We start from the raw sequence: 20,754 nt of genomic DNA on the forward strand, positions 1-20,754 counted from the left end.
AAAAGTTGTTCAGAACTCTGAGTTACGTATCTAGGGCTATGTTTTCATCTTCATTTTCAAAAGATTGACATGATAATTTTCGTCTGGTGGTAAAGTTGCTATAGTTTTTTTGTAGATATGTACCGAATCGAATAACATCGGAAGTGGAAAAAGGATCCAGTGTATATCTAGGAAAAATTCAATTTCCTAGTTCATCCAGATATAATTTTTTGTTTGAAACATGCGTATCCTTAATGTTTGCAACGGATTCTAGGGCAACTTGGGTAACTACTTCAAGAACTTTCATGTAATATTGTTTTATAATGGGAGATTTAATATCAATGTGATGTGTACCATACTACCATGTCACTGTATTTCCTATGTACACTCTTCACTATAAAAAAAAGTTAAGGTTTTACAATAGTTTTCATTCCTATCATATCCAAAAAAAATTGTCACTACTAAATTCAACTCTTTGAGGAATATACTTTGTCAGTTATTATGGCAACATACTTGTCTTTTTCATCTAATAATTTAATTCTAGATTATAATAATCATTTAAATAATCAATTGTTGAGACTGGTACAACTTGAATTGAAAACATAATTGTTATTCTTCTTCTACGTGATTCAGATGGCAAGTAAATAATTCTCTAATTTGATTTTATAAAGCTGGGCTTGTATTGTACCGAAGTATTGAAATTCCTAAAAATTAAGGAGAGTATCTTAGTCCTTTTGCACTTAAAGAGTGAAGATGAAGTTGTAATATAATAAAGCTGATATGATTTTTCAAATTAAAGTCTTGTTGATGTACTACTTCTTCCAATATCTCATTGGCATACATTGTGCTTGAAGCTAGTTTGGGTGAATTCTGTTTATTTTTTAAATATGCTAAAATGTTATTGATATCAGAATAAAGACTCAGACTCTTTGATGAGCATATATGAGTATATGACACACATTGACAGTAGGTAAAGGAAGTCCTTGTGACAAAATTGAGAAAGAAAGGTCATTATTCACTTTTAAACAAAACAAAATGTAAGGAACAAAATCCTATGATGATAAGGTGAAAATGTCTTTGGGTAAACACGATTTATCCAGGGTTTTTTTATATCCGTGAATTTTTTTATCATATTTTCTTGAGATAAACGTTCAATTTGAGAATTAAGACGAAGTCTATATTGCTCTAATCTGAAAAAATAACAATGCACTTTAACCTACTTTGAATATGCATTTTCTAAAGTTTAACCTTTAAGTAGAAGTAGATAAAGTTGTTGTCCTTTCAGGATATGTTTGTTTTCTCAAGTTTTTTTGAATATCCGGAAATACTGTTGGAACCGCATTAAATTTTAATTTTTATCATTTAAGTGGACTATATATTTTTTGCCGAGTTGAATTTGTATCTGTTCTTTCATGAATAAAAGCTGATGTAGGAAAATGCTTGCTACAGATTCTCGAATATTAATTTGGCTCCTAGTTTTCTCTTCTGATAGAATTGTCCCATACATCAATAAGTTCAGGATCTTTTGGAAACTTATGAAGAGAATGTTTTTCTTCAACAATTTATTCCTCACTATGATTTTGATGAGTTTTTTCTTAGGATAACCAGTCCTACAACCTGGACAACAGTAAATCATTTTGTCTAAAGTAATAAATGCAAAATAATAACTTATTGGATAAAATTCTTGAAAAATTCATTAGCCCGAAATTAATAAAGTTAAGGAACTAGCTTTCGCTATTAAAGCAAGGGTATTTTTGCCAGTATTTCATATGATAAACCATCCATACACCCTGAATCTCTATATTTATTAAGGATCTATTTAATATTCAACGTATCTTGATATTTCAGTAACAGAGGATTTAAATTGAATGAACCTGACAAGAATCTAGTCAACAACTTATCTGACGATAATACCTCCAGCCTTAAATGAATCTTAACTAAAGGCGCTTTCTTATTGCAAGGGCGCTATGGAAAACATAGAATGTGATGCTAAGTAATTAATTAGCCAATTCTCTTACACTTTAAAGGGAGATAACCCCCTCTCTTAAATAAAACTTATAAGAATGTTTAAAACCCTGATGTTTAAGTCCTCTTAGTTGAGAAACAAATATCGGAAAAATTATATTAATTGCCTTAGAATCGAAACTTTGATTTAGAAAGGCCCTCTAAATCAGCCATGCAATCAGAATCCCCAATTTTGCGAGGTTCTGAGTTTCTAGGCACGAGAGAATTACCCTTGCTGCCCCAAATCATAGTTACTCCCTCGATACCTTCTGCAACTGTAGGAACCATTTTGTTCCAGTTCATTTGGGAGTTATCAGAATTGCTGAGGAGAAATTTTGTTTTTTCCATGTGCTTGTAACTCTCGGAAGCAATGGAACAGAAGGGAAGAAGTTAACCCTTCTTCTTCCACCTGATGGAGTACGCGCCTAAGGTATCCGCTTGATCGTCTCTCATCGACGTTATTTGACTTAGCGTGGAAATCTCTTGACAAGAAGAAATCCACCTCGGGTTGGAATAAATGGTAGGTTATTTGGTTGAATACATCTTCCTTCAATCCGAACTCCCGACTAAGAAGAGACTCCCTTGATAAAAATTCCGCTTTCGTTCTCTCTTTTGAAAGGAATCCAGACAAAATCTACCCAAATTCTCTTTTCATCAAACGTTTTCAAGTTCTCACAGCGATATCTTTTAGACGTTTCACCTTGGCATCGCCTTTCTTTAAGAAGAGTAGTTGTATTATCCACATGAACTGTGAGTGATCTGTAATCTGTGAGTGATATGAAATGGAAATAACACTTTCTCTACAGATCACTTTCCGAGCTCGTTAATAGGAAGATCATTCCCTGTCCACCTACCCTGTTCAAAGGAGCAGTATGATAATGAAATGCCATAACCTGGTAAGGAAGTATCCGTAAAAACTTCTAACGTTGGATTAAATTCCTTCTCACTGGTGCACAGGCTATTCTTAGTTCTTCCCAACATCATAAATCTTTCTCGCTCTCGGAGGAGGTTTGAATTTCTGGATTGTAAGGGTCATCAAAATTTCCGTTTTATTAATTTAACCGAAGGTTTCTCTGAAAGAGTGGGGGTACTCAAACGCTGTTCTCCCACTTCCAATTTACCCAGTTATATGTTGAATGTATTGGACCCACAACCATCGCCCTTGACTGAATTTAGCAATAAGATATCGGATCTTTTGCGTAGTGATTTTTTGAAGGTCTCGGACCAACAGCCCTCGTCTTTGGCGTAATTTAGCCAAAAGATCTCGGATCTTTTGCGTAGTTATTTGTTGAAGGTCTCGGACTAACAACCATCGTCTTAGGAGGAATTAAGCTGCAAGATATCGGATCTTTTGCGAAGTTTTTCGTTGAAAGTCTCGGACCGACAGCCTTCTCCTATGGTGGAATTTAGTGGCAAGAACTTGGATCTTTTACGCTTTCTCCTTAGGAAGCTAAGAGTCATGGAGACATAGTCCCATAACAACCCTAAAAGAATAAGTTGCGCCCTTGGAATCCAAGAACTTATATCCAAATTGACCTTGAAACCAAGGATTGTGTATAACAGCAAGGTTAAACACGAGGAGAGTGAGGCATGCATAAAGGCATTGGCTTGCAAAATTAAGTCATCTAAATAGATGATACGACTTATCTTAAGGTGTGACCTTAGATATGAAATTACTTGTTTCAAAAGATTAGTAAAAATTATCGAAGCTGATGTCAGACCAAAACATAAAACGTTAATTTGGTAAATATTGTTTCTCCATCGAAATTTGAAAAAACGACGTTGGTCAGGAAAAATCTTTAAAAAAAATGATATGTATCAAACAGATCTAAAGAGCATAAAAAAAGGAATAAATCAACTGAATCTAATTTAAATTTAGAATAAACTTAATAAAGGTTTTGAAATTTCTTGTACTCTCCATCGAGAGTTATCCTTCTTAAGAACAGTGAATATTCCGAAAATGAAGAAAGGAGACTAATCACTTTCATTCTTAAAAGCTCCAGAAAACAACATTTCTGCAACTTGTTTCCGTTGTTTTTTTAGCCTCAGTGCATAAAGGAGGATTGCCTCCCACATAGGAAAAAGAAGGTTCTTTAGTTAAAATTTATGATATATAACCATATCCAAAATATTAAACTTTTAATTAAAATTGCACAATTATGTAAACATAGTCCTTGCTTCTGTGAGTAGCTGGAAAAAGTTATCAGAAAAGAAGTCAAACCCCAAATTTGAAAGTATTTGAATTGCTTTATCTTAAGTCTCTAAATCAAAAATATACCTAAATGAGGAATACCTCAAATAGGTATACTCTGTATACTTCTCTTCAGGTCATTTCATGACCTCTTGGAGGTCCTATACAATTCTTAGGCGGAGTCTTGACCTTAAAGAAGAGTTAGGGTTCGAAGGCCTGTTAGCCATTGTCTACCCAAAAGGTATCTTTCGATACCCTGAACCCCTCCATATGGCATTAGACAAAACTCAGTGATGTCGAATATTGTCCTACATCATCTTGATTGATGAAGGACCAAATATAAGATTGCTTGGAGTCAAATGTTTTGATTCCTCCTCCGGGATGGATGTTTTAAGGTGTTCTTTAAAGGAAGAGACTAAAAGTATCCTTCTAGATATGGCTTCAAAAAAAAAAAAAAAAAAAAAAATTTTCTCCTTGCTTACTGCTTCATTTAAAAGATCAGCAGAGATAGGGATCGAGTTAACTTTCTAGAAATGTCACTTATATGTCTCCTCATAGGCCCCCATAATGAGTCTAGAAGACTATCTGAAATTCTTATGTATGTCAGTTAGAGTTATAATTGTGTCACTAACTCCAGTAGCTTAATTGCGAATTTTTCCATCGAAATAGCAAGTTGTGAATTGTCAGACTCCGTTAATTTATCAAATTAATCCATTAAGGATTTAAATTTGGCGTCAGATCTTGAGTGGGGGGCAACGTCTCCACTGAAGGTAATAAGGAGTCGTTAATGCAGCATGTATAGAAGGACGATAGCTTTTCCTGCGTTGTTATTTCTACGGATTTTTCACTCATGTTTATTAAATTTTAATTTAGTTATTGTCTATTTATATTAGTACGTCTTGACTCATACAGGGTAGACACAGAAAGAGGATGGTGGAAGAGAAGAAACACATCTCCTAGAGGGGTGAGATTCAGGTTGAGCAGATTCTTATTGTAACATTTTTGTATCTGTCCCAAAAAACTAGCGTAGAGAGGAATTACAGTTGTACAGCTACGCTATGACATGAACAGCATATTTTATTGAAAGCGTAGCTATACATTAGTCAATAGTCCCTCCCGCCATCCCTTTTACATTGTTGAAGTTACGGTTATCAACAGAAAGAGGTTGATGTAAGAGAAGTAACACGTCAGGGTGACCAGATTCTTATTGTAAAGTTTTGGTGTCTGTTTCTAAAATAGCTAGGATACACGTCGTTATATTTATTGTATCACGAAACCTTTCCTTAAAACAAAACAGAAAAAAGGGCCGAAATCATCTAGTAGTTAGACAAATAAATACATCATACAAACCGCTTTTTATATCTTATATACTTGCAAATTATCACTTTCATGTAATTTATTTTAAAATGGAGTTGAATTTTCGACAGAAGCTAAGCTAAAGTCAGACAAAACTGCAGAAGTAACAGCATTAATAGATCACAAATTATTATTTATTTAAATAAAATATAATAATGAAAGTTACGGATCGATTTTGATCAAACTTGTTGTTGTCATAAGATTACATATGGTTAAAGTACGATTTCATTACATTTTGAGAGGTCAAAGTAAACGTCCAAGGCCAAAGTCACACCAGAAAAATGACTATATGTGGAGTTTTTGCGCTTTACCGAGTGCCCATTATTATTTTAATCATAAAATAAAATTCATTCAGAATATGTACAACATTTTCATTTGATATCTGTAGAGTCTCATCTATGTCGATCAACTTCATTCTGTGATCATTCTATTTTAATATGGTACTTTTTTTGATAACTGCCTCTTTCGGACGCTCACTGCGTGCATCCTCTTTGACGTTTATTCTGCCTTATTTAAATTTAATAAACCATCTATGTTTACCAAGCTAAGCCTGGGACTCCGTAATATATTTTTTCATTAAAAAACAATACTTTCTTTAATTGTTTTTATCAACTCCTGCTACAAAAGTTGCTATACTTAAAACACAAAAACTCACTAACCAATTGTCGGAAAGTCGGAAAACATGTACAATATCCATAAATCGTTTGAAGGTTGAAACAAACTAAAATTCCCTTGTTTCAATTTTTTTAACACCACCTATTTGCCAGACACAAAACTTTTTAGCCTACCATATTTAATAAAACATTCACACATATTTGAAAAATTTTCAAGCATGTTCAAACTAAGAGCTGAGTGAATAGCTATTACAAGTAAACAAAAAATATGTATTAAATTCTACACCCGACTCTATTAGTACTATATAAGATAATTATGAGTCTGCTATTTTTTATATTTTTTTAATTGCGAGTTCGATAATATTTAATTTGAATTTATTGAGTTGTCTTTTTTAACACTTTTAATAGGTTTGAGTCAAGTTTTGAATTGAAAAAAATCAATTATCTACATAAAATGCGAATTGCTCATGTTTTAGCAACTAATTCTAAGAAAATTCAATAGAAAGGTTAAAAAACTAACATATTTTTTAGGGTTTTGTACAGGATGCAAAAGGAAAACTAGGACTTTTTTATAGCTTTTATTGTTCAGAAAAATGTGACATATTGAAACGATTAAATTACTTTGATATTATTTATATATAAATTCTTAAAGTAGAAGTTCTATTCGACAACCAGTGCTACATTAAAATCAGAACACATTGATTTTCAAACTTTAACGAGATATATTTAATTAATTACCCAATAGAATTTCAACAAAATTAATCTTATAAATATATATGTGTGTCTGAGCTCTCTTAATCATTAGTGTAAATGCCCTTAGAGGCAATGATGGCTTCCTGGGGGCGGCGGAAGCCTGGCACCCGCTGTGGATGTAGTACTCTGCTCTGTTATGGCGTCATAGTGCTGGACGAGAGTGGTTTTCAGGGTCTCGGTGTTTGTATGACTGAAGGCTTTTCTCTCGACATGCACACAAAAAGTATAGTTGTGTGGGTTTGCATCAGGGCTCTAGGAAGGGTGGCAAATGAAAAATGTAAACTCATTCAATAGAGTCTTATAGACAAAAGGAGCCAGTCTTGGTCAGCACCATGGCCTTTGCAGTTCTTCTTCATGCATTCCTGCTTCTCCACGGCAGCCTTTAGGAAATCCATATTCACGAGGGAGGTAGAACAGAGCTTCCTATCGATAGCGCCCATTATCAAAAGGGTTGCAGTATGTAGAGGACGGCGGCTACATTGACTATGGCCATTAATTGTCCAGTTGTATCCACAACACTGTTGATTTTTTTTGGTCTAGTAGCCGGTTGGATTCTTACTGTAAAAGATAATGTGAGTATTTGAAAGGTGGCCTTCTTCCAAGCAAAGACCAAATTCTCCAAACCTTTAGGTACTTGTCTGGTTCAATATTGAGACCCTTTGGAAACCAATAGGGTCACTATCTTCCCGTCAGATGCAAAATAACGAATCATTGGGACTCTCTGTTGTCAATTATTACTGTTTTTATCAGTTTAAAAGTTGTATTCAATAAAAGTCATCATGGGCTTCTACATACTGGAATGTGAAAATATTATTCCAAAAAATTTAATTTCCTATCAAAAGCAATACATTTTTGATTTTTTTTTCCAAAAAATGTAATATTTGAGTTTTGTGTAAACAGTTTTAGCTTATCGGAATTTTTTTCTTCAAAAAGTATAACTTTTTGGGAACAACTATGGTTTATTCAATTTAAAAAAAAAACAATATTTATATTTTTTCCAAAAAAAATATTTTTCTGCCAATAGCTTTGGATTTTTGAAATGTTTTTCCAAATTTTTTATTTCTTGAGAATAGCTATGGATTCTTGAATTTTAGTTCCAAAAAATTTAATTTTTCAATTTTTTTTATTTATTTAGTTTTCTTTGAATAGCTATAGATTTTTAAACTTTTTTGTGAACAACTGTAGATTTTTGAAATTTTTTCCCAAAAAATTTAATTCCAAAAACCAATTAATTTAATTAAAAATTAAATTAAACTGTTTAAAAGTCCTTCTTTCGTTTTTTCTTTTAAAATCTAGGATTTTTTTTTTAAATGAGGACTGTAGTCATTAATTTATATAATACTTTCAATTTTATTTAAAACTAATGGGTACTCATTTGATTATCGAAATTCGTATAAAGTAATAAATATTTAATGAAAATGAAAAAAAATTGTTTTAATCCCCTTTCTGGTGTATTTATAAATGTTTTCACTACTCCATGAATTTTTAATTTTCAATTATTAGTTTACCTTCTCCACATTAATGAATTGTCTATCAAGGAATTAATGAGGGTTCTTGTTATGTAAACAGGAAGAACCTGGAACTTTGCTGGGTCTGATATGTAATCATAGCAGTACTGTATATCGTATAACATAATAATATCAGTCCCTTTGAACTAGTTTTCGTTATTTTACAAGAACCCTTTCTGGAGCATAGGACAACCACATTGTAGCCCCCTTCACAAAGCTAAGCATAAGAGAGGTTATGTGAGCATTCGGCATCTCATCAAAGGCTAAGATTCCTATCTTTTCATCATCTTCTGAAATGAAGAACATCTCTTTCATGGCTCTAATACTCTCATGTTGTCAAATAAACAAGCAGTAGAACCATTAAAACCACTTCTCTTCAGTTAGATGATAATTATATATTTAAAAGTTTTGAAGCTCATGTATCTTAAAACAAGAGCAGATATAATTTCATTCATTTCATAATACATGTGCCCGGTTCAGGTCAAACTGTTCTATTAGCTCTAGTCTCGGTTTTTTCATTTCAACGGTCTTGGTTAATCGCTATCGGTCCCGGTTCTTTTTTATACATGCTCAATTTGGTAACAGGCACTTAAAACAAGAGGCGTCGCTAGAGAATTCGGATCCAGGAAAGGATATTAGATACAAACAGGACCGCAGTTACCTTATACCTAGTGCGCAAGTTCCTGCAGGAGCCCCGAAAGCTAAGGTTGCTTAAGACAATGGTTTTCATTTTTTAAAGTGGGGGCCCGTGAGGGGAGGCATGGGGGGGCAGGAGTATTGAGAATTGCTTTCAGTTTACACATACACAGTACAAATGTTTCGTATTAAGGGGGCCTCAGCTAAAAAGGTATAAGTGTAGGGGGGCTTGGTATAATAAAGTTTGTGGAACCTTGGCTTAGGAAATATTATGGTGCCCAAAACCCCTTTTTCAGATATCTGAGAAGTCCTTAGCTATTCAGAACTCAGATACAACTTTATCACCCTAGTGACCTACAAAAATCATTAGAAAACGCTCCAATTGAACAAATAAAAACTCAGAAAATTGACTTATTCATCAAAAATGATAAACTCAAGCAACTTTTTTATTTCGAATTTCAGGTAAGAAAAGATCTCCATAATTTCAGGGTCATACATGCTTTACTCCTTATTTGGAACCTCTTACTTCCGAAAACAGAGATATATAATTAGTGGATATTAATCTAATTTACTTTACAATAGAAGATGAAACTTCTTATAATTATATGTATATTGCATTGGTTACTTTAACCTTAGAAAATAATAATTGTATGTATTACATATATTTATCCTGAGGTAAACATCTAAAGCAAATAAATACCAACATAAAAGTCCAACTTGGAGTCACTGAAGCATAAATAAAGGAATTGAAGGAGAAAGATGTCAAAATTTGGTACGCAGAATCAAAATTTATGTCTTTCAAAATGTGCCTCTCTTCGGTATTTAATTCAAACTACATAAAAAAATTTAAGTTGCATGTCTTCACATTCCAAAACGATGGTCTAATAAAAACATCGATAATTCCCTCCAGTTAAAATTTGTTGAGGAACTATATGTTGTCCAATTAATGTATTGCGCCAAGAACTGTTTGGATCAATTTGCAAAAATAGAGGCTTTATTCAAATCTTATGTAAATCAATTCAAAAAAATGAAAAAAAATTGTAAACTCAATAAATAAAGTAGTGGTTCTATTAATTAAGTCGTCTATATGTGTCGCCAAATGTCTTAAAATATTATTCTTTACTTTGTTTAAGTATGTTAGTATAACAATGCACATACATTTACGAATGCAAACTGCGATTATCAAAGAAAATAGAATAGCTTCTTCTACTTTCTGAAGACAAAGAATATATATGCGAAATTAAGTAAGTTAATGAAATTATTATTAAAGTAATTATTCCATTCAATAATCAATAATTCTACTAGTAGAGATTACAATCCTATTATCTCCTAGAACAAATTACAATTTCATTCTGGGAGATAGTAACATTGAATATTTGAAGAGGTTGCGTGTTTTCGAAAATATGATGCCAAGTTATACTCTCTATGGTACCGTGACCGGTAATTTCATTCCCAGTAATTTAATTATCGTACATCTCAATCCCACTTTCAAGAGGGATATCTAGTGACGTAATGCGGGTTATGTTTCAACACTAGTTAGTAGTTTTTGTGTAGGGCTGTAGAGGGAGGGATTGTCACTGGTAAGTCGGTATTGGAAATGAGTGATTATTAGTGATGGATGGGAGACGGATACGAATGAATTATGGTGTTTATGGATTAAAAATGACGCCATAACAAATCTTTAATAGTGAGTAGAAATATAATCCCAATCTGTTAATATTATTTATACCTTGGGAAATACAAGTAAATCCCGTCATTGCTCATACTCCTTCTCATCCATCGATAATCATCAATTTCATCATCCTCTTTTCTTTTCACAATTCTAATCTACGTAAACAATAACTATAACCAAATTTCTCAGACCCCTAACTCCCTTCTCGAGGATCACTTACTCTCCCCTGATTCAAGCTCAATTCTGGATTGAATCCTACAAATTACAACAATTATCATCATTCATAGGATCCTCCTGGGACTCGTAATATATGTATATCATTCATCCCCTTCACATCTAATCACAACTGTTTAAACTTCAAAACGTAGGTTTCAAAGCATTTTGAAGGAATCAGGGAATATTACTAAAATGGTCCGTTACAAAGAATCATTGTCATTCATATGCAGTCCATTTCTACATCATGAGATCAAGAAGAATTTAGAACTAGATCAAGATGGGGACCTCGTCCATGAAAGTCTGCATGCATTTTTGATTATGATATATGATATTAAATATATCTAAATATTTCATTAACTTATCACAATCATAGATTGTGCTGTGCTCACTTCGACCCTTCCCTTGTGATTCTCTCACTGTACGTCTGGAAACAACTCAGTTCTTTGTAGTGATTAAACATTTTCATATTACTGGGAGGATTTTGTATCCTAATGAATGGAAGTAAAAACATAGTTTCAAGACCCTTCCGAAATAAAACATGATTTTCAGTGTTTGATAAATACAAGAACTCGATTGATCTGTTGAGTTGTCGAGCTTTGAGGATTGAATAGGATAAGGAAATCTTCACAGTTTGTGATTTAAGGTTGAAATATCATTTACCAATATAAAAATAACTGAAATTTTTATTTCACAGGCAAATTCTAGAGCGTTACTAGAGCATACTTTTCAAGGTGGAGGATTAATATTCCTACAACTCGCTGGGGTATTGGTTCTACACACATAGATGGCATGTGGAAGGCGCCGAATCTCTCGTGGTTAAAATGATTCAGACGCTCTGGTGATTTTTGCGCAATTATTTCAAAACTAAATGTTTACAATGGATTGTTTTTCAATATGCTGAACGGATCTGGATGGGTCCATCTGAAATGTTTGGATTGGTGAAAAGATGGAGTAATAATTGGAGGAGGATGTCCTCAGTATGACACTCATCATTAAGAATGTCCTCTCTTTACTAGGTTAACTTATATATTATATTACACTTAAAAAAAATCGTGTTGGTTTTTAAATAGAGGTTGCATCCTGTTTAATAAGTACGTATCAAGGATGGACACAAGTAAAGAGAAAATACGCCATATTTTACTGTTTCCTTCAAATAAGGGGACAACGCAAAGTAGGTCGCTAAAGCAGCCAATTACACAAAAATTTTGTCGTTTCGATTCTGTTCCATTAATTTTAATGTCAAATATGCAATGGAACGATGCAGATCAATGGACAATGTGATCGCGACGAAATATTCCCATAAACTCATTGTGTGAAGGTTTCCACATAGGTCGTTCGTAGAGAGGGAAATAAACTTAGTGTATATGAACTTCAAACACAATTCCTTAGGTCAAATGGTGTCAATGCAATATTAAAATTTTTCCTCATACTTAATCAGTGCAACTCCATCTGAGTAATTAAAGGAACATAATATATGTACACTACGCTCTGGAGGGCACATGGTCAAAAATGTGGATAAAATAATACACTTTTTTAATTACCAATAGGATAGGACTTGGTACTTCTCAATTTTGATTAGCCTAAAATTAGAAGCTGCTTGATGTTCTTCCAGGCAAAGCAGCCAGTTTGAACTGGCCGTTTCCCCTTAATGAGAAGAGTAGAATAAGGGCGACTACATCACAACAATAACACGATATTGTAGGTCGGTGTGAGGAACATTGTCTTCCGTATTTTTCGATTGAATTGTTTATTTTTCCTTTAACCGCTCTTTCCCCAGAGTCCTTTAACTCAATCTATATTTCTTATTATTTATCAATACACAAAGGAGTTTTTTTTTTTATATTTTTTGAAATTTAATACTAGATATTTAAATAAATTGGTATATTTACTCCTAAAAATTAGCTTTAGCTTTCTTTCTTCACCTTCCTAACGTCCTGCTGCATCTGACTCTATAAATCGGAAGTAAATCCTCACAAAAATAAGTATTTATTTTACCGAGATGATTAGTGTTATGTATTTAATATGGCCTTTCTGGTTTTTATCTTCCTGTATATTCGTTTATGTATTTAAGTACTGAGTTTTATGTATTATAAATAGTGTCGTCTTATGTAAATATATTTAGAGTATAGTTAGAATACACATGAGCGTATAAACAGTGTGTAGTTTCATTCCTCCACGTCCTTCTTCCTCTCATCTCTCCCGGTCATCCTGGATCTCTCCTACTATAAATAAGCTTGCGTCTCTCCCTCGTCAAGACGCAACAATTAGTTATTCCGTTTATGTACCATTTCATTAATTAAAATAAGCTTTCCTGCTTTTTCAGGCACTCTAAATATTTATTCATTATAAAAAAATGTTATTAAGTGTTATTAATTTATTAATCATAATTACAAAATAAAATGGTTCAAGTGAACACTGAAATTCAATTATTCATATAAATAAGTATTCTGTGTACAATTTGCTAAAACTCAAATAATATCATGCGTTATCATGGGGGTTTGTTATATTTTCCGATCTTTATTTATGCTATCAGAACAAGGATGGTAGCCAAAAAGGTAAGAAATATGTATTTACATACTGGTGAAATCATTAAATAAACACATCAATTAGACGATTATAAAAATGGTCAGCTACTCAGTGCTTGTGATATTTTACAAACATCATTGGCTTTATGGCTATGGTGTTAATTATAATAACGCAGCTAATGTTAGCATAAATGAGTTAGTTTTGCTAAGTTGTGGAACATTCCCACGATTTATTCTATAACAACTCTAAAGTTCCTAAATTTGTTATCAATTCCCCGAGTGAAATAATGGGGAAATTAACAACAGATTTACGAACTTTGTTTTTGGTTTCTTTCTATGGGAAAGGTTGCAATATATGTACAATAAATAGAATTGTATAAAATATGACAACTTGGTTTGCTTAAAAAGAAACCGTTATTTATATTTGGTAATCCTACTAGCAATTGAACGGAATAAGAGCAGCTTAGCTCTCATGGTGTATTATTAGATTAGCTACATATAAGCAGGCATGAGGAAGGAAATTAACACATACCCAACTCAGTATCTAGCAAGGACATATCATTCAATCCTCAATTCTATTTTTTACAATTCTAACAATAATGTTAACGACATTGCACTATATAAAATGCCTTTCAAGAATAAAATATTTTCTGATACAAAATTATAAAATATTTTTAATCATCGTATTTAACTATATATTTATAGCAGGCTAGACGACCATTTTTTTACCGCACAAATTTTCAGCACAAGTACATACATCCATATTTTATGCCATACCAAAATATAATTCCCTAATTAAATCTATTGCTTCAGATAGAAAAACATACTACCATCGTAGCTATAAATTTTGAACGTCATAATAGTGAATCAAACATGGAAGACTACACTGTCAAATTAAGACCACAGATAAATGAAGACGAGTCCTGTAAGCCTTTGAACGACTTTTCACTCTGCTTTAAATTCTACCTCTATACTTCAGCTCCACAAACGGTATTTTCAAGTTCAAACATTTCCTTTTGGATAGATTCAATTGAAAATCACGTGGCAGTCGTGAGATTTGGTAACAAATATGAATATCTAATCCCCTATCAATTTTTCCTCTTTCCTCGAGTTTGGTTCAAAGTTTGTATCACTAAAATAAAACTGAGCAATGGAAGCAGGAGTAATCTTCAGGTTGAAATTAATGACTATATCGATTTAGATGTAAATGGAACTTCAGATCAGTTTTATCTGTCATGCAGATTCATAGATGACTTAGAACTTGGTGGCCTTGCACCACACATTTCACACTCATCCATCTTACGCCCATTTTCAGGAATGGTAACCTATTTTAATTTTAAATCAATAAATCTTCATAAAAGAAAAAAATTCAAAAAAAAGTGTATACATCTTCAACTGGAACTCCAAGAATTTAGAGATGTATACTGGGAAATTTCAAAAGTTTGTATATGTAAGTTAGAAAACATAATTTCTTCCAGGGTTGTTATTCCTATTTCTGGCCTCCTGGTAGGCTTCATCAGTTGTTTCAATTTAAGGTTTGATATTTTCAAATATAATACAATGCTTGGTATTTGGACGTCATTGGCCCTACTTACCCTAATTTGTAATACTCGTTTGGGGTAAATTTGCAATGTTTTGGAAGATCCATGCAGTCAATTTACAGGTTTTTCTTCGGGCTCAAATCCATGTTTTGTCATCTAACTGTGGAGATGTTATACTTACACAGTCTTTTATACACATTGAACGATCTCCTCCCCCTCTCACATTTCCTAGTATTGATAAATTCAATTCGATTATAACTATTTTTTTTAATTAGTAGGCTAGAAATATAAATAGCAACCCTTGTAAAACCCATATTGTAATAAAAAAAAAAATTCTCATAGATAGATAATGGTGAATTATTAGGTATCAAGAATACCAATTTGATATTTAGACACACAGAGAAAAACTACAAAGAAAGTTGCGAAAGTTGTTGGTTCCTTAAAGGCATCGTGTATCTCCATTTTACTGATGAACTCCAACACCCTTGTGCTCCTATACATCCTAGATATTATAATAATAACAAGAAGAAACAACTTATAGTATTGAATAAGATTACTAACTCATCTAAGGATGAATATAACTTAGTAAAAAATAGATTTAAATGTGTAAATTCTCAAATGGTAACTTTTTTTGTGCGAGGCATACCTCCTCATAGATTGTATTTCATTGACTATAAATATTATCTTCAAGTGATAGATGGGGAAATGAGATTCAGCGGAGTTTCTAAAACTCTAATCAAAAGGATTTCTGAAAACTCTACAATATGGATCCTGACGTACGCCTACGACTTTCATAAAACAATTGCAATCTATAATGGGACTAAATCATATCCTTGGGGATTAAACACTTGGTTCTTTCAAGAAGGTCGTACCTACGAACAAATACCTCTAAAAATAACCAAGGTAATAATATTTCAGTGCCAGTTTAAGAATGGGTGATTCGGGAGAGACCAAAAATGCATTTGTATAAGAATCCTTTGTATATATTTATTAGTCTGGGGTTTGTTGTTCCCACAAGTGGAATTCAAAATAGCGTAACAGAACAATTAGACGTATAAAAATACCACTAACCTTGTTCTTATACTATTTTTGGGGCTTCCAAAGTCATTAAAGGTCTGTTTTTTATCGCAAAAGAACAACAACTCATTTCCTTTCTCCCTTTCTATTTCTCTCTCCTTCTATATTTATCACCTATTTCTCTGTCCCTTCGCATTTTTTTTCTACTTCTGTCTCTCTCGACTCTTATATTCCACCTTCTTTCTTCATCCCTCTCTGTCTCTCTTTTCTTCTACCTTCATTCTTTGTTTTTATTCTACTTTATTCAGCCCCGCCCCACTAGTACTATAGAAAAAGGAATTTAAAAAAAAACACATCAGGTAATAATATATGGGTAAAATAGCCAGAACAAGTCTCCCTTTCTTCTTAAAAAATATTAATTGTGAAAATAAATGAAATATTTTTTTTTTTTCAAACGTGAGATTGACTTTAAGAAAAATATTTTAAAAATTCACACCTTTTTTTAAGTTCAACTGTGGTACATAGGTAGGTCTGGTTCGATCTTTGCTTATCTTTGATGTGTTTTAAAAAAATCTAAATTAAATACTAATATGTCTAAAGTCAAACCTGGTCTAACGGTCAACTGTTTTAATCATATGACTGAACTAAGTGACCATATTCCAGTTTTCAAAAACTGCTTCGAAATTAAATACTAATTTAAGTATTCAGTTTCCCTAGGATGATCGCTTAATATGGGTTTGATTTTAAATTTTGAAATAAGCATCATTTTTTTCCTGAACTAATGATTTGTTAAATGTTCTTTAATCTCCGCTCCTCACCCTCGATTCATATAAGGGGCAGCTCATCTTACTAAGGGTCTCAATTTAGTAATCCCATAAGTAGAGATGGGGTTTGTGAAGAGCACGAGGAGAAGGCCAGAGTGAGCCATATGATACACTTGAATTAAGACACTGTTGACCTTGAAGGAAGATAATGAATTAATACTTTATGATATTATATTATATAAAATATTATTTGCATTTATCCTTAAATTTATAAATATTGATCTTATGATGCATTTTTTAATCAATTTACAACAAAGATAGGCGGGAGGGAGTTCTTCTTTTAGAGTAAAATATTAACACAGACACGTTAATTATTAACATGTCGTTACCTTTGTTATATCACGCAAGATTTCATACAAACAGTAATCGAAAAAGGCCCCAAATCATCAATTAGTTAGCCAAATTTATTCATGTTACGAAGTGCTATTTATCTTTTAGTTTATCCAGACTATCCTTATCATACTATTTCTCCGCAAATTTTCAAATGGATTAAATATACATTTATATTTAATAATATTAAAATCTTACATTGTAATATATTCGAGACTGAATTTTAATATTTCTTATTAATATTTTATTTACACCCCAGTTCTACATTTGTATTCTATATGACAGGAAAATGTTGTCATAGAAATAATAAAATAGGCAATATTTATATAAATAGACGAAGACAGATCAACAAGGGAATTACGACTTTGTTTATTCATCAAAAATAATAAATTATGAGGTGACAAGTGAGACTAGGGAATGATAACAATATAGATAGAGCATTTCTGTGTTCGCGAGGTAATGCCGTGTTAAATAATCGAAATAAAAGAAGAAAATGAATAACTGTTTTTTTTCTTTTTTCATCGAAATAATTAGTTTTTTAATTAGACATAAGTCAAACTCTCCCTTTTTCCTTGCACTCTACAAAAATCCCATCCCTTCTTATAACCAAGTGTGCCCGTGGCCAAAGGCCCCATCTATAAAACTGGCAGTACCTTTAGGCATATATGTATTAAAATCCTAATTATTTTTCTCTTTTTTTTAGTGTGGTGAAAATCAATTTTCTTGCAACGAACTCAAATGTATCCCCCTCAGTAGTGTCTGCAATGACTTGAAAGATTGTGCTGATGCAGAAGATGAAAAAGAATGTACCACAATTGAAACCCTGGCCTACCGCAAAGATTTTCCTCCTCACACCCTTGAAAATAAAAAAGGAACGATTCCAGTTCACATCCAGTTTCATCTCATATCCATTAATAAAATCGATGAACCCTCTGGAGAGCTTGAAATTCGGTATTTTATTCAGCTACATTGGAAGGACCCCCGAATCAAGTTTTATCACTTGTTTAACGACACAGAGCGTATTTTAACAAATGAAGAAAAAAATTACATTTGGATCCCTCCACTTTTATTTGATAATGCAGCTAAAAGTCAATACAAATTTATAGAGGATCATCACATCACCATTTCTGCCCGAAAAGAAAAATATACCATTGGTTCTCCAAACTCTGTTTCTTTTTTGTCTGAAAAGTTAAATTTTAATGGCATGGATGTATACTTGATTTACCGTACAGAAAATAATTTGAAATTTTTTTGCACTTTTAATTATCTAAATTATCCATTTGACACGCAGAACTGTAAAATCTTTATTGGACTCCCCCTCGACATAAAGAGGAAAGTTGAATTGATTGTGAACACGTCAACAAGATTTGAGCCAATTCATTTATTGGAGTATGAATTATCTGGTTTAATGTTTGAGTCTACAGATAATGGTGTAACAGTTTTTCACATTACACTAAAGAGATTGTTTTATAATATATTTTGGATAACATATCTCCCAACCCTTTTTTGCAGGCTCTCACTATTCTCACCCTTTCCTTTCCACCAGATAGGTTTGATTTTATCACCATGACAACTCTTACAATCATGATTGTCATGATCAACCTCTATCAAACACTGTATTCATATTTACCACTCACAGGATACAATAAAATGATTGACTATTGGTTTATCTTTTCCCTCGCGATGCCGTTTGTCGTCTTCATAAATGAAGTGATCATTGAGTTAAGTTTCTCCATGTGTAAAAGACGAATGAAAAAATATTTTCTAATTTACATTGTTAACTTCTATGGTAAAAACATCGTCATAATCTCCATAATCACTTTTGACATCTTTTACTGGATATACAACCTTTATTTTTACTATAACTAATAAATTAATGAGTCTACTCCTTAACTCCCTTTAAAATTACTCAAGTTTTTCAAACTATTATTTAATTTAATTTTCTTTGTATTATATGATTCTCAATAATAAATTATAAACGTACTCTAGATACATCTGAATTCAACGAATGCTAAATTAAATAATGAGGAAATAAGATCTTTATGATATTTGTCTACTTTATTCTAATCCTTCCACGTCTCTAATAATTTAATTATACGTACTGTAAATAACTTTATCTGGCTATTGCTAACTTTTCATTTCTAATTTACAAAACTATTAGGGCAGACCATTGAAATCTTGTACTCTAAAATTCGATTCCAGTCCATTAATCAATCCATTTTTCAATTTATTTATCTACTTATAGATTATACAAAGTGGTTCACCGTTGAGGCCATCCACAACGCTCAAAATGACCCATACACTTTTGGAAGATAGTTTCAATAATTAATTCCATTATAAGATGTCTTCTAGCAAATGGCAAAAGTTTTGGCATATTTTCAATTTTTCAAGTAGAGCACAAGCTCTGTTATTCTTGCCGGTACTTTAAATTATAGTGTCCAAACAAATTGCTTTGTTTTAATAAATATTTGTGGACACTTTTTCTAATTTAAAACTCACTCATAGTTTATTTGATACATCATAAAGAAAAAGAATAGAAATGTATTCCAATTATATATATTTTGTAGGTACAATCTTCAAATAGGATGATTTAGATTTTATTTTTATTTTATGTGTTAAAACTGAATTAAATGGTATATTTCCATGAAAAGTTCATAAGAAGGTGTCTAACGACATTGTCATTACAATTTTTCTTATTTATTAGTCAAATATTAGGGTTTCAATATGCTAAATAAATAAATAAAAAATCATGACCTAAATTTCAATCGACTTCAATTGATGTTATTTTGAACATATAAATATACTTTTTTTTTTGAAATAGTTATAAAATATATTTTAATGCAAATTTATCACGCTCAATTTATTGTTATGAGAAAAAAGCTTGAATTTGAAATGTATGGACAGTATTTAGGAAAATACTTAGTTTTTTTTAATAAAAATAGTGATCAAATTAGAATATATCCCTTAAATGAGTCACAAAAGAATTCAAAAGAACTAAAAAGACTCATTCAAAAGTCTTTGAACGGAAGAGATAGGTTTCTTTCTTTGCGTGTTTCAAAAGTGGCCTCTCCACCCTCAGAAGGTTCTTTCCATCTTTGATAGCTCTCAGGACAGTCTGGTGAGAAACCCCGAGATCTCGCCTTATTTGAAGGAAACAGTTAAATACGGCGTATTTTCTCTTTAGTGTGCCCATCCTTGATACTTGATGGTATTTTGAGTTTTCAAAAGATTAGCTAATATCTTGCCAAAAAAAAATAGCACTTACGGTTTTTTTTCTTAACAAAACAGTAATATATTTAAACTTAAATTGTCTCGTCTTTATAAAGTTTTATATATAAATACCTATGCTACCAACAATTTTTCTAATAATTGATGAAGAAGTACTATGTTTTCGAAAAAAATGACAATTTTCAAAACTTAAAGCACAAAGTGTGAGGGTCTTGCGTGTATTCAAAACCTCCAAAAATGATTTTCTTTCTACGGAAACCTAATAAAATTTTAAAAAGTTTTTTGTTTTTTTTACAGGTCTAATAATACATATTTATTTTGGATGAAAATGGCTATGAAATATTTACTACTTTTTTTTTT

General features: G+C 32.1%; 1 protein-coding gene and 1 long non-coding RNA gene across 2 annotated transcripts; both read left to right on the forward strand.

Annotated features, from left to right (window-relative positions):
- The first annotated feature begins 10,460 nt into the window (after nt 1–10,460).
- On the forward strand, nt 10,461–12,931 carry LOC139906292 (uncharacterized). The gene is made up of 3 exons (XR_011781706.1): nt 10,461–11,016; nt 11,082–11,572; nt 11,624–12,931. It is a non-coding gene; the product is annotated as an uncharacterized lncRNA (long non-coding RNA).
- A 301-nt stretch (nt 12,932–13,232) lies between these two features.
- On the forward strand, nt 13,233–19,201 carry LOC121124488 (uncharacterized). The gene is made up of 4 exons (XM_040719641.2): nt 13,233–13,484; nt 14,268–14,904; nt 15,338–15,898; nt 17,870–19,201. Exons 2-4 carry the CDS (start codon nt 14,872–14,874, stop codon nt 18,734–18,736), a joined length of 1,461 nt encoding a protein of 486 aa, XP_040575575.2. The 5' UTR covers nt 13,233–13,484; nt 14,268–14,871; the 3' UTR covers nt 18,737–19,201.
- Nucleotides 19,202–20,754: the final 1,553 nt, after the last annotated feature.

The sequence above is a fragment of the Lepeophtheirus salmonis genome, chromosome 9, assembly GCF_016086655.4.
Source record: "Lepeophtheirus salmonis chromosome 9, UVic_Lsal_1.4, whole genome shotgun sequence".
Classification (NCBI taxonomy): domain Eukaryota; kingdom Metazoa; phylum Arthropoda; class Copepoda; order Siphonostomatoida; family Caligidae; genus Lepeophtheirus; species Lepeophtheirus salmonis.

What these genes read in the sequence shown, in the direction of transcription:
- LOC121124488 (XM_040719641.2), top strand. Translation starts at nt 14,872, where the DNA reads ATGTATACTGGGAAATTTCAAAAGTTTGTATAT. An exon ending in AATTTCAAAAGTTTGTATAT is followed by an intron (nt 14,905 to 15,337) that starts GTAAGTTAGAAA and finishes AAATTCTCATAG; the next exon opens with ATAGATAATGGTGAATTATT. An exon ending in TACCTCTAAAAATAACCAAG is followed by an intron (nt 15,899 to 17,869) that starts GTAATAATATTT and finishes TCTTTTTTTTAG; the next exon opens with TGTGGTGAAAATCAATTTTC.